This window comes from Siniperca chuatsi, linkage group LG3 (assembly GCF_020085105.1).
Source record: "Siniperca chuatsi isolate FFG_IHB_CAS linkage group LG3, ASM2008510v1, whole genome shotgun sequence".
Taxonomy (NCBI): domain Eukaryota; kingdom Metazoa; phylum Chordata; class Actinopteri; order Centrarchiformes; family Sinipercidae; genus Siniperca; species Siniperca chuatsi.
Genome location: NC_058044.1, coordinates 33,415,246 through 33,428,990, shown reverse-complemented (window position 1 = coordinate 33,428,990; position 13,745 = coordinate 33,415,246). Strand labels below are relative to the sequence as shown.

Sequence of the window (13,745 nt, the reverse complement as noted above, 5' to 3'; positions counted from 1 at the left end):
ATACTATGCTCTTAGAGTCTTAATGACTTAGTGCTTAATTTAAACAACAGCAAACACTTTTCTTCCACACCATCCACAGTATATCAGCATATCTTTCTTTTACACTCTTAAAGGGATATGGCAGTTTCAGCACAAGCTTTGATATGCAAGCATACAAATCTATCAGCTCCAGTTTATGATTATTAAAAGACATCACAACCCACTTAAACATATATTTTGATTAAATAAATTAATACATAATACATATTCCAAAATGCACTGTCCAACAATAGTAGATTGGTTTAATGAAATTTTACTCTGTGCAGATGACATCCATATTTAGTGAATGCATTCTATTCAGCTATCATTTTGGGGATATTTCCATGTGTAATGATGCGTTGTTGAGGTAAATAAAGCCACTATTGCGAACAGCTGGAGTAAAGCAATGGTGTATTTAAGCTCTATGGTAATTACATTAACTGCACACATATTGAGTAAAGTGGCTCGAGCTGCTGTTGCTATTACGCCAAATAAAATGCTGTTTATAAGACAATAACATCAGGTGACTGCGCATCAAAACTGGATTGCTGCCTGCTGCTGTCACACATTGCTGGTTGTAGAGAAGCTTGTGATCATACCTGCCCACATTTTTTCCAGTTTTCTGGATTTCTACTGCAGTCCATCTACTGCGTCCACCAGTATGTAAGTATGTTTTTCTCCAAATCTTTAGTTAAAGTTGGAAGTAGTTATGAATTTATGAACAGGAGGTGCATTTTTAACATAACAATTAAATTGGACATTGTTATTCTACATTATGTGTATCATCAAATGTATCCTTGCATGTATTTGTGTGTTTGGGAATAAAATTTTATAATGTGCCAACATCAGAAGGACACATGGGGTCAGTACAGCAGGTGCAGGGATTCCCTATTTTAAAAATTGAGCCACTACCCCTCAAAACTTGCACATCCCTGCTAACAACTTCATATTATACTGTAATTCTGTTAATACAGTAGTATAAATCCATGAAGCGATTGATTGCAATTATCATTTATCAAGATTAGGAGGACAAAATTCAAGTTCATTAAGTTATTTAATTAAAAAATGCAAAAATGAATTTGAATATCAACATCATTGCGGCAGCTACTATGTTAATAATGATAGACCTATTATACTATTCCTATTGTGGTTTAAAATGTGTTGCTTCAGCCAACCAGTCAGAAAAGAAACAAACACATGACGCTGCTGCACACCCAACAATCCAGTGTTTTTGGATGAGGATATGGACTGATGGGAAAGCATAATCCTGGAGTCACGAAGAATGGAGAAAGAATTTCAAATGTGCCTTTAATCTTTTATGGAAGTATGTGATCTACTTTATCTTTTTTTCCTGGGCAGGCTTGGTTGCTTAGACATGCTTCCTCATTTCAAACACCACTACTCCACTTATTTTATGTGATTTTTAGGGTCAGTCTGCACCTGCACCAATGCCACACATGGTTCTGCCTTCCACCATCAGCCACTGACCTGGTCGGAGCAGGCAAGCGGCACAAGGAAATCCTGGTCATTCTTGACATCAAAATTACACTGTGCTGTTTGTTCCTGACTTTCAAGTGTTTCTTCTCTCTGCTGTCAGTGTAGTCACGTTCACAGAAACCTCACCAAAATACCAAACAGGACACAGACAAGGCACAATAATGTGAACCTGATGCAACATTGCCAAACTACTACATTTACTATGCACGAAAAATATAGCTTATGGGGTCAAACAAAATGTTTCAGCACAATTTCGCTTGGTAAACTATGTCGTCTGTCAGCCATAAATGTTGCATGTATATCAGTCACAATAGTTTGTATGAATGGGCCTGGTGTGGAATATATTTTTGGCTTTTATGTTCTGTGGCTTCTATCCTGAAACCCATGTAGTACAGTGAGGCAGACTTTTTCCCATGTAGTACAGTGAGGCAGACTTTCAGGAATTACCTTTATGGACTGAAAAAAGTGAGAAGTGAAAGTGAAAAGAAAAATATGTGTTCTGAGGGAAGATGTGTTCTGTTTTTTCCCTGCTCAGCTTCTTCATCCTGTAAACAAGGAGTCTTTACAGTATGTGCAAGACAATATAAGCTAGAGGCCTCTCGTTTACTTTGCTTCAGTGCTTGACTTCCCACAAAATCACTGGTGCAAAGAAAAGAGAACTGGAGGAAAAGATACAGAGCGATATGAGAGAATAAAAAAAAGCATGGCTAAAGAGTGCAGGAAGTGGTGAGAGTGATATTTCAGATGTTTGGCTGAACATTGGTTGGTTAGGTCAGGCTGGAATCACTTTGGGAAAAGAGGACCACACATATATCCACACACATGCCTTTTAGCCATTTCAAGACCCTTTTTCAGAGCTGTTTCTGATTATGTTTAGATGGCAATGTACATAATGTCTGTCCGTCTCTCTATTTCCATCACTATGCAGCTATTTTTCTTTTTCTCACTCTCCTTCTTTCCAAATCTCCTCCCTCTTTATTTCTCCCTTTTATGCCGCCTTTCCTGATGTAGTCTGACTCTAATTGTGGTTGTCTTAGTTCCTTTCTTCAAACCATCAAAGTCTGTTTTCTATCAAATTCCTAACTATAAGAAGACTGATCCAGGGTCATTGGCCAGCCAACATGACTCAACATCTGGTGCTTGTCAACCTCCACAGGCAAACAGGTCTCAGATCAGCACTCTGATTTGAACCAAACTCTGCCCCTGTGGCCCCAGTGGTCCAAACAGCCAGACTAGGGTTTCATCCTCAACTTGTAGCCTAACATTTGCCATGTGGAGAGCCACCAGAAGCAGGCCTGATGGCAACCAGAGCAGATCCTGAATATGCCAAATTCTAGTCAAATAAGCTCTTATTGTGATAAAAAAAAATGGCAGCTGTCTAACCTTGGTGTGTCCACTGTTGAAATGAGAATGAAAAATATTGTGTGCACACTGAATTAATATAGAGTTAGTTTGCTAGTAAAGCTGTCATAGAAGAATGAAAATCTATATATTCCATGGATTTGCCTTATACAAAATTTTCTGTTTAGATCATTCCTGACCAAAACAAAGTAGCTTGTTTTGACTAGTGTAACTGATCTGAATTATATGAGTTTTAGCTAAACTCCACTACCACAAAATATTGATCTAGCCAACGTTTCCACAGGGTCATGTTTGTGAACTTTTCAGTAGGATTTATGCTAGTCTTTCCACAATGTCCGTCCAGCATTTCTTTCTTTCCATGTCCCAACTTAGTTTCCATCATGATCCACTTAACAGCCCGATATACTGGCAAAACATTTGTCTGTCCAAACCAACTCAGACATACAACCACTAAAACACGAACACATTCAAAACAGTGCTTTTATCATATGAAGACCCACTAGATGCAAAGGCCGCATCTGATGAAGACCAAGCTTAACCCACATCCTACCGACTGGGGTACCTGCAGACCCCAGAGGTAGACTTTTTGTCATATCTCACAGGTGCTTTATTCTATCATTCCAAATTTTCATGACTGTGTCAACCAATTTATTCCTAAGGACTTCATATCATTGTTTTCTGTGTCTGTTTTAATTAGTGCTTTTCAAAAAATACCAATGCATTGGGGTCCTGGGGGACCCTAGTCAAAAGCACCCGAGTCCATCTATGCAGTTGTAATAGATGGAACTATTTAATGAGTTCATGTTTATCATGGGTCCTTTAAAGTATCACACACTATCAGGGGGTAGGAGGCACTCTGTCAGTCATTTTGAAGGAGATAGACACAGAGGCAGCAGACAGATTTCCTCATGTACTCTGTCTGCCTGCCTCCATGCTAATAAATACAATCACAGCCAAACCTTTTGCTAAATAGTAATTAGTAAAATTAATTGAAATATTCTCAAAATGAATGATGACTTGTTGAATCACACTGGCTGAGAAGAATCTCACATTAAAAAGAACTAAAAGGAATAAAAACAATGTCAGGTAAACTTCGAGAACAACTAACAATGCCTTAAAGTGCAAGGGTGGCTGTAATAGATCCCTGATTATGGCTACTGCAGCCAAAATATATCAACAACAGCTGTTTTGAATTACAGAAGATTGCTTTCAAAAAGTCCCGCTTTCAAAATGCCTCACATACGTTTTCCAGTCCCACTTTCTGTGAAAACTGTGTTAGATACTGAAAATCAAAAAAGAAAATAGCAGTCACAGTTATTTTTACCTCTTTTACTTCACAGATTGCTGACCTTCCCTTGGACTCCCAAACCTAATTGGTCTCTTTTGTGTTAATATCTGTCAGTTGCTCTCTAAGAGTAGATAAAGTTTTAGGGTTTTGTATGATAAGACACAGAAGCAGACATGAAAGAAAGGGAATATTGGTAAGCAAACAAGGCTGGGAGAAACAGACAGAGATGGAGAAAGTGGTTCGACTCCCACCAAGGCTGGCTGATCTATTGAGGACAACCATTGGCAGCACACTGGAATTCATCAGAAGTTCAAGCTTGCCAAGTGTCATGAGCGATCTCAACATTTATCATAAGTAAGTAACACGAAAAACAGCTACAGCTCATACGCTGGAGTCTGCAATATACAACAGTCAGAAAGGAACTCAATTCAACTCAACTCAATCAATTACTGACCTACTCAGTTAAAGATCATCTGCCTTCTTTTACTACCTGCCATTTGAGAAGAAAATATGGCAAAATATGAGCAGGTATCTCAATATTCAGAGCATGTGAACACGCTGCTAAGCATCTCCTGCAGCAGCTGGATGTTTAGATTGAGACATAAAAGTTCCTAAGAGGGGGGAGGAAGTGCAGAAGAGTGTGATTTTCAAAAAAAATTAATTGCTCTGATCTGCTAGACATGACAGTCAAATCTAAAACACAGATGGATAATAATATCCAGTGGAAATATCCAGTCTTTTGCAAAGAACTAGGTTTTGATTGACGGGGGTTTTGCAGACAAAACCCTGTTTTTCTATTTTTTGGGGGGTAAAGCTGTTGAAAGATTATATTCTGTGCCAATGTACATTATATTTAAATTTGACAATAAAAATGTATTCCCATATGAATGTCACAGAGCACAGTTTTAATAAAAGGGAAATATCAACCTAATAAATCAGTCAAATTCCAGTTCAGATTACAAAAAGAAATGAGATAGATTCTAAAAACGTTGCTAATAAAGCAAAGTCCCTTTACCATGTGTTACAGGTAAGTACAATCGAGCTGCATACTCTTCTTCCCCTTCTTCCTCCTCCTCTTCCTCTGAGTCTGGCTCAGCCACATCGCCTAACAACAGGTTGCCATGTGGATTGGCTGATTGTGGATGTGATTGGTCAATGACAGATGATGGACAGGAGGGGGAGGGCATTGGAGAACCTATGAAAGAACACAACCAAAAAGAAAAAAAAAGAGTGATGAATTTGAAGAATGAATAAAAGTAGCAACAACAACAGCAACCAAAATCTTAAAAAAAGAAATGACTGAACAATGAAGTATGGTCATGTCTGCTGATGGTATAATTAAATAATAAAAAAGTGGCATGAGACTGATAAAGTTACAGCAACTGAAGGACAATTCCTGGGTTGGATTTGCCAAAAATAGTCTGATAGACACCTTTGACACTCCGAGCTGTTGCCATAAACCTGCACAAACACTATTCATTCAGGACTCTGCTGTGTCCTCCTCTTCAGCTTTTCGGCTGCTGTGCCTTGAGGAAGTCCTGCAGTCTTTCCCGTACCCATCCTCCCTGTGCCTTCACATCCCTCTCCCGTCTTCCCCTCTTCACTCTACACCACTACAAATCCTACAGTTTTCAAGGACAGAATTTGATTAAATTCTACATTGCATCGTCACTACCACTGATTTGTGATTGAAAGAGAACTTGGTCAAAGTTGTTGAATTGTGTAAGGTGTCAGTCTGTGCATCAGGCAGAGTTGGCTATATGTTGTACCTGGCTGAGACCAGACTCACAAGCAGAGTGTGCAAAATCAATTGTGTATTGATGCGGTAACCTTGGCATTTAGTGACTTGCTGAATGCTAAATGGCCCCGCTCTCTGTTCGTGCATGTGCGTATTTGTGTTTGCATGTGTGTTTTACCCAGACAGATAACTCTGTCCAGCCTTGCATTCCAAACAAATGTGTTGGCATAAAAGATGTGTAATTAGTTGTTGAAAAGCAAAGGAATAAAAAAATTAAAATACATTACATTAACAGCACTTGGCCGGTGACTGGCTTAACAGATAAAAATGTGATGTCTCTTTCTAAATCTCTTGATCTCACATTTGTGAGCAAGCAGGGAGAAAATGAAATACAAAAATCAATGTTACGTCATTTGCAGGAAAATAATTGCAATCTTGTTTGGCTGAGCATTTATATAGATGCTGATGCTGACATCAGCTATCTGCTTGTTATTTTTTAAATAACAAAATGGTTTCCACAGTAGTCATCTGGTCAAGCACATCACACACACTATATCTATTGATTTCAGAGCATGAGTAGAGAAATACACACACTTAAGAAATTTCAAACACACAGCCAGTCTTGTCCCTTTCCAGCCATCTACTGTATATCCTATCCTGACATTCATTTGGGGATTTGCAGTTTCAGGCTAAAACTACAGTACAGCAGCTCGATGCAAACAGATCCATGAGCCATGGCATGAGTCTCTGTTTAATTATTTACTAGAATGCCCTTTGGCTTGTTTCTTTCACTGAGATAGAATATCACATGGATGTAGCATTTTCTATTAAATACCCAACCCCCACCATCTCCCCTAGAGTGAATGTTGTGGATGGGGAAAAAAGAGAAAAAGCCCAGTGGCTTTTTCTGGGAAAACAGTAACAACATAGGATGAATGCATCATGTGGGCAATATTAAACAACAGATATGATCCACTGGTTTGATTTCATAATTTGTGCAGAATTTATAAGCACTGCACTGCACATTGTCTATGGGAATCCCTTCAACTAGAGTGATCGTCCTGAGATAAGTTTTCAAACAGGCATGCCTGAATTTGTTTTGTCATTAACATTATCAAAATGCTTTAATTCCTTGGACAGTTTTATTATTCAGTGATAGTCAAAAGACTGCTTTGAGAGGTTTTTTTCACCCTGACAAGAATAAATTTACATCATTATGTTACACGGCTAAATTTAATATTTGAAATGTTAAAACTTTCACTCATGCCTGTGAAATATCAATAAGCAGCAGCAGGAAATCAGCATCTGCAATCCAAAAAACTATTATCTGCACAAACTGTTAGATGTTTAAAATCATGTAAGAAAAGTATTCATAATAATATGTTCCTCGTTCAACAATGACAGCTTTTTAGCCCTAAGCACATTCATTCATAATGAAGATGATTTTTTTTTAAAAAACAGGTCACACATATAGTATATAGTTTCCTTTTTAAATAACTCCCTCATTTCCTAGTGCAGCAAGGCACTTTAGTTTTCAGCAAGCGTTCCTCAATTAGGAGTGTTTGGGACTATTTTATGCAGCTGATTAATCCACATATGTGTGCTCTAGAGTGTATTTGGGGCAGCAGGACGTTGTATGTGGGGATTGACTCAAAATAAACTACAGTGAACATGTCACCCAGTACAACATGTTTTTAATAGTTTTTGGACAACAATGGAGCTCTATGGCACAGAGAATAAGATATATCAGCCTTTAGATACACGCACACAGTACTTGTTAGTAGGATCAGTTTACTGTTGGCATTTGCTGACAAGAAAAGAAAGAATATAATATACTGTAGATATCACCAGACATACTTTATTTAACAAGGAACAAAAAAACACATTGGTGTCATGATTGGAGGCCATTTTTCTTTTACACATTACCAATGAATTGGTTTAAGCTCACCAAGACAGGACTGAAAGACTGAATATGTTCTTATTGTTTGTAATATAGTGAATGGACATGTATGAGGTTTCCGAAATGATTGGTACAAGGTGTATGTATTCTATGCACATAAGATTGTTACCAATCTACTCATTGAAACTAGAAGCAGATTACATTAACGAGCTTATTAGCCTTGAAGTAAATTGATTACTGTATGCTATAGTCCAAAACAAAACAAAACAAAAAGCATCTGCCAGTAGTTCCCACACTGAGGAGCCACATATGTAGTTTTTCAAGGTCTCAGCCAGGGTAAAGTCTCTACTTGCTCGAAGAAAAGAGAAATTGGGATTTTGTCTTCACATAATACATGAAACAAGTGATGCAGTGTGTATGTCTGCGTGTGTGTGTGTGTCAGAGAGCAGGTAATAAAACCATCATTTGCTGGTTTGTTCCTACAGAAAGTGTGGTGTTTATTGTGCGAAAGGATTTGGTTTCAGATCCAAGTCTAGTCTACTATCAGTATTCCAAATCAGCCAATACTGCCTGAAGGACACACACACACACACACACACACACACACACACACACAGGCAACACAAACACTGGTGCACATACACATGCATAAGGATGCATAACCACAGTACAGACAGACACGCACGCACGCACGCACGCACGCACGCTGTTGCTCTAACCTGAAAATAGGGCAACCCCCTTTTTTAAGCTTGTTTTAAGCTTTCACACTGCCATCTATCAATCTGATTGTAAAAGACGTATACCTCTATGTTGATCGCACAGTTTCAACATGGACAGCACTTTGAGGAAAAATTTTTGAAACCAAAAGTGAAAACCACAATATTCAAACTTCAAATATAAACTCTTTCAACTCAGATTATTATGAGTTGATATTGTGTACATCATGTAAAGTAAAAATTTAAAAGTAGATTTTGCAAATTCAAGTCATTGGAAATTTAATATACTTCACTGTATCATCCAAAACCAAGTTTTGATTGCACTCATATCTCATATTTCCATGAATGAATACCACAGAATGTCTGGATTTACATAATAAAATTGGTTCGTGTGATAGCATAATATATGGCAATATTGCGCGACGTGATGCAAACGTGACAAGCTGTGTTGTTTGGAAGCCGCCAGAGCCCTCACACAACGGTAACAATACCGAGTTTAGATGCTACAGTGTCACATGACAGGGGTCATAGGACCGCCCCATCACTGTGTTCCGCAGATGCATGCCTATCAAAAAGTAATAAACATTTGGATGATATGGCGGTTTAATTTAGTCTAACTTTAGGGATTATGGGCTATTTGTATATATGCAGCCACAATAGCATAAATATAATGTTTTGTTTTCCTCCAGAAGGGCAGCTAAGCCAAAGAGGGAAAATGGGCTATAGCTCGGGCAACTTTAGCCCATACATACATATGCACAAGAACAAACAAAACAGGGACCCACACGGGAAAACATTGCTCCACAGCGCTGCTAGTGGTTAAAAACCCCACAGGGTACCTTTAAGGCGCTGACCATGAATTGCAATGTCCCTGGTTTGCATCCAGCCGGGGAACTTTGTTGAATGTCATTTCCCATCTAACTCCCCTCTTTTTTGTGTCATCTCCCTCTACTATCAGCTATCCAATAAAGATTTAAATTGCTGGGACAGCGATAGGCTGCTATTCATTGTGAATGGGACCTGGGGTTGCAGCCCAACTCAGCTCAGCACAACACACCCACAGAGCTACAGCTTCATGAGAGGCCAGAGACTGCCTACTACTGTATGTGTGAACACAGCGTTAGCCTGTGATTAGCATACTGGGAAAGATTTCCATCTCTGCTACTCTGAAAATCTTTTCTCTCCATCTACAACAAAAGCATAACCTTATCATAAAAGGTATTTATTGTTTCACCCCCACGCTTTCCCCAAATCCACCAGCATTGTTCTGGAGTTTGGGAAAAATCTCTGGGTCGACATTCTCTGTTTTTGCCTGCTCTGTTAATCTCCATATCAAAGACGCCCTGGTAGAACGCATTATTACAGACAGAGCGAGGGAGGGAGAGAGAGAGAGAGAGGGGGAGAGACTGAAATATTGCTTTTAGGCCTTTAAAAAAATCCCAGACTTTACCTACTTTAACTCTACCTCATGGAACTCTGCATGTATATATGTGTGTGTGTTGTAGTAAATGGGTCACAGGCAGATGTTGTGGTTGTCAAAAGGTCTGACACAGCTGTCCAGTTTGCTCCGTGGGGACACGGTGTTAAGCTCAGCTATGATTGTCTGGGAGCTTGTTGTTCTGGATCAAGACAATATCCTTTAAAGGCTCTGATCAATGGAGTAAAAATAGCTTTGCAATGAAATACTCAGTCTATCAAATGGTTCCGTGCCTCCTGGCATCTCCCCACAGTACCTGAGGGAACGAGGTAATGCTGCATTCACATCATGAGGGAATAACTGGCAGAACAACTTGGCACTTCAAAGACTTGGAAGTGTTCTAGTGTCTGAAATGAAGCAACCAAGACTCCAGAAATGAAGTGTTTAGGAGGCTTTGTTGCTCCTGATCTGCTTTTTTTTAAAAACTCAGCACACATTAATGTAATTATGATACATTTTCAGTTCATTTTGAAAGGCAAGAAAAACACTGGAATGTCTTTTAAGAGTTGCAATCACAAATTAATAACTTAATAATAAATTATTAGAAATTAATTATTTGAAATTAATTTGGTGATCAGTCTTTCAATAAACCCCAAAGTTAAATGAAACCTGGGGTGTATAGTACAGTATTTTCACATAGGAATTTGCTGCCTGCAGCTTTACACTAGGAGGTACTGTATATTTCCCTCCCTATCTCTCCCTATCTCTTCTCTACTTCAAGTTTATGGGAAGAATAAACTTCATACAAACACACAGAAAGAAAAATCTCTAATAGAACAGACTCAAGAGCACTACACAGAATCCTGGCAAATGCTAACTTCATTCAATTCTGTACCTCAATTACTGTAATCAATGTTGAAGAAAGGGCTTTATTCAAACCATGGAGAAAAAACAACCAAGCAAACATATCAAGCTGCAAGCAGTGCAACAGGCACATTCTGTTGTGTGACTTATTACTAATTAATTTTCCCTTATGTGGCTTGTTTGTAATTATCTTTCTAAATTTTTGCTTCTGTGGATTACAAGTTAAATATAGTCTTGAAAACAAAACATATATATTTTTGGGATTAGACGGTGGCTCAAGAGGCCCCTTGAGTACTTTAGCAACTGACTGGTTTATTTAGCCTCAATGGAAAATCTGCAGAGCTGTTTATTCTAGTAACCTTGTCACGCAAAACAAGTGCAACCTTAGATCTCCCCCAGATGTTGAAGAGAGAGCATGTGTATGTGTGCATGTGTATCTGTATGTTTTGAACACCTGGCTCCTTCAGTGCCTCCTCATTCTTCATCCCTGCTTGGCTTGGTTTTGGCAGACAAACACACACACACACCTACATACACACAGATCCGTTTTCTGTAGTGTCCTGAGGTAGCTCCCTCTGTACTCTCTCTCACTGTTTTCTTGGCCTCTCTCTGCAGTTTTTTTTCCTACTTGTTATCTTTCTTCCTATTTTCCTGTGAACTCTCTTCCACACTGGTCACCCCCAGCTGTGCAGCACAGTAAGTGTGTTCTACTTTGCTTTGTAAAGTTTCACTGAATCAGTAACAGCAAAATTTATATTTTAATGCAAATCATCACAAGTTAAAGTAACTAAATCTTGACAGTAATTGCTTTTTAAACTTGACCAAAGAAGCAGAAGAAGAATTAATTTATAGTTATGATGCAATATACTACAACCACTTACAGTATTAATTCAAGATTCAACACTTGAGTATTGAGTAAGTCAATCACAGCCCTTAAATGAGTGACTGTTGTTGGACTTCTTCTCAATCATCTAAAGACAGTATAGATGTACATCAGCCAGCAGTGCAAACTGATTGTCACTTGGCACTTAGGACATTCAAATGATGAACTGAATTAATAAAGTTTAAAATATAAAGTATGCATTGGACTGTTGTTATCAACCATTGTCAGTTGAAATAAACTGGCATGACTGACAATGGTTTCTTTATGTTTATGTCAAATTTTGGTTGTTGGCATTTAATTTTGTTGTTGGAATAAATGACATTTAATTTAAAAGGCGATTATATCAAAGATTTATCAAATACAATCAGTTTGATATTTGGTAGTTTTTCTTAATTGCAGCTTTAATGCAAATCACACAGACACATACACATATGAATTAACACACAAACAGGGTACATACTACATAGCAGTTAAATGGCCACCCAGCAGTTATTGGTATTCTGTTGGTTAATGTAATTTCCCAGTACAGAGGAAAAGAAGAAAACAGCATTTCTGTTGTTGTGATCATAGTTAGTGTAACAAAGATTATGTCTAGGAGGCTGCAATCACAAGACAGAATATCTTCAGATGTAATGCTTGTCTCAAATGGTTTGCTTATGTTTACATACTCAATACCTTCTGTTGCATAGTACAGTACATATCAGGTCTACTGAGTCATATGTCTGATTGGGCCAATTTTCCCAGACTCCTTATATTCACTTTTACCAGAAATAGTTCTACAGGTGTGGACCATTGCAAAGCACATTGTTGTGTTGCACAGTGATTCCCAACCAGAAATCTGCCACTGCAATAGAGAAAGAGAAGTACCCCCTGGGTTCTCTCCGGCAGTTGCTAGGAGGCACGTGGAAAGATTGTAGAGTAGCTCAGCTAATTTAAAAAAAAAAGGAAAAAAAGAAAGAAATTATGATCTGGTAAAAATTAATATGTCCACATATTTGTGTTTAGGCAGAAACCACAGTAACCAATTACTAGCTACAAATAACACCTCCAACCAACCTGAGTCAGTTGTAACAACTGAACACCATGTGCTGTGATTGAGAGTGAATGAAAACTAGTTGCAAGCAAGCAGAGAAGTTGAAATAGACAGCTAAAAGTAATTTACAATATTAAATAACATAAAGTGTAACATCAGTTTAGATGAACACATTTGTAACATGACGAGTAGTGTCAAATGCAGTGCAGTGAGATCAGTAAACTGCACCTGTTGCTGTTAGCAGCCATTTGGACTGACTTATTTTGACGTGTAACTGTAAGGTTTTAATTCTTAAGATTTCACTCTTACCGCCGACGATACCCGGGGTTAATGGTGGTAACAGTAAGTGTATCTTACTAATAACATTCCACAGCTATATTCAAAATCACACATATCGATAACTGGGGGCAGTAAACATGACTTGAGCAGGTACTCAGTCAGAAATGATACAGAACAAGAGTAACTGGTATATCTGTTTACAGAAAAGTAAAAAAAAAAAAGAGACTACTACTGTGAAAGGTGGACTTCACCAGTAATAAAGAAAATTACTAGAGGCAATAACAAAATTTAAATGCATTGATTGGCTATTGCTGAAAAAAGCTCACCATAAATTGTATAAAAATGTTTTTTAAATATAATGACAATTTAAGGATTATAACTTAAAGTTAACAGCAGAAATAGCATAATGTATGATATATGAATCTGCAGTGTCTCAATCAGTGATGGGAAACCCCTTTTGTGATTTAGGCTGATCTGATGGCTGCAATTTAACATAGAAAATGTGGCCTGGAGCTACTTTACAAAATCAGAGGGTTCTTTGAGTCATTAGTTATATATAGAACCACTAACCCAACTGAAGAATCTATTTGTGGGTCCTCAGTACATGCAGGACCTCTCATAGCATGGAAAGGGAAGTCAGACTCTCTTCAGTATGTCTTCATTCTCCAAAAGATAATAAATAAAGTTTAACTTGAGTTTTTGAGGGGGAGACCAACTCTGTCATGTTAACCAACATCATCTAGGATTGGG

The 13,745-nt window shown here is 38.1% G+C and overlaps 1 protein-coding gene across 12 annotated transcripts in view; it reads right to left on the bottom strand.

Moving 5' to 3' along the window:
* Positions 1-13,745, bottom strand: part of LOC122870684 (teneurin-3) — a 422,149-nt gene that overhangs the window by 208,066 nt on the left and 200,338 nt on the right. For 9 of the 12 annotated variants that reach the window (XM_044185050.1, XM_044185062.1, XM_044185096.1 and 6 more), the window contains one exon: positions 5,181-5,360. The exons of the other annotated variants lie outside the window; for them this stretch is intronic. In XM_044185050.1, the coding sequence (XP_044040985.1) occupies positions 5,181-5,360 (180 nt within the window). The remainder of the gene's footprint in view (positions 1-5,180; positions 5,361-13,745) is intronic. 12 annotated transcript variants of the gene reach the window in all.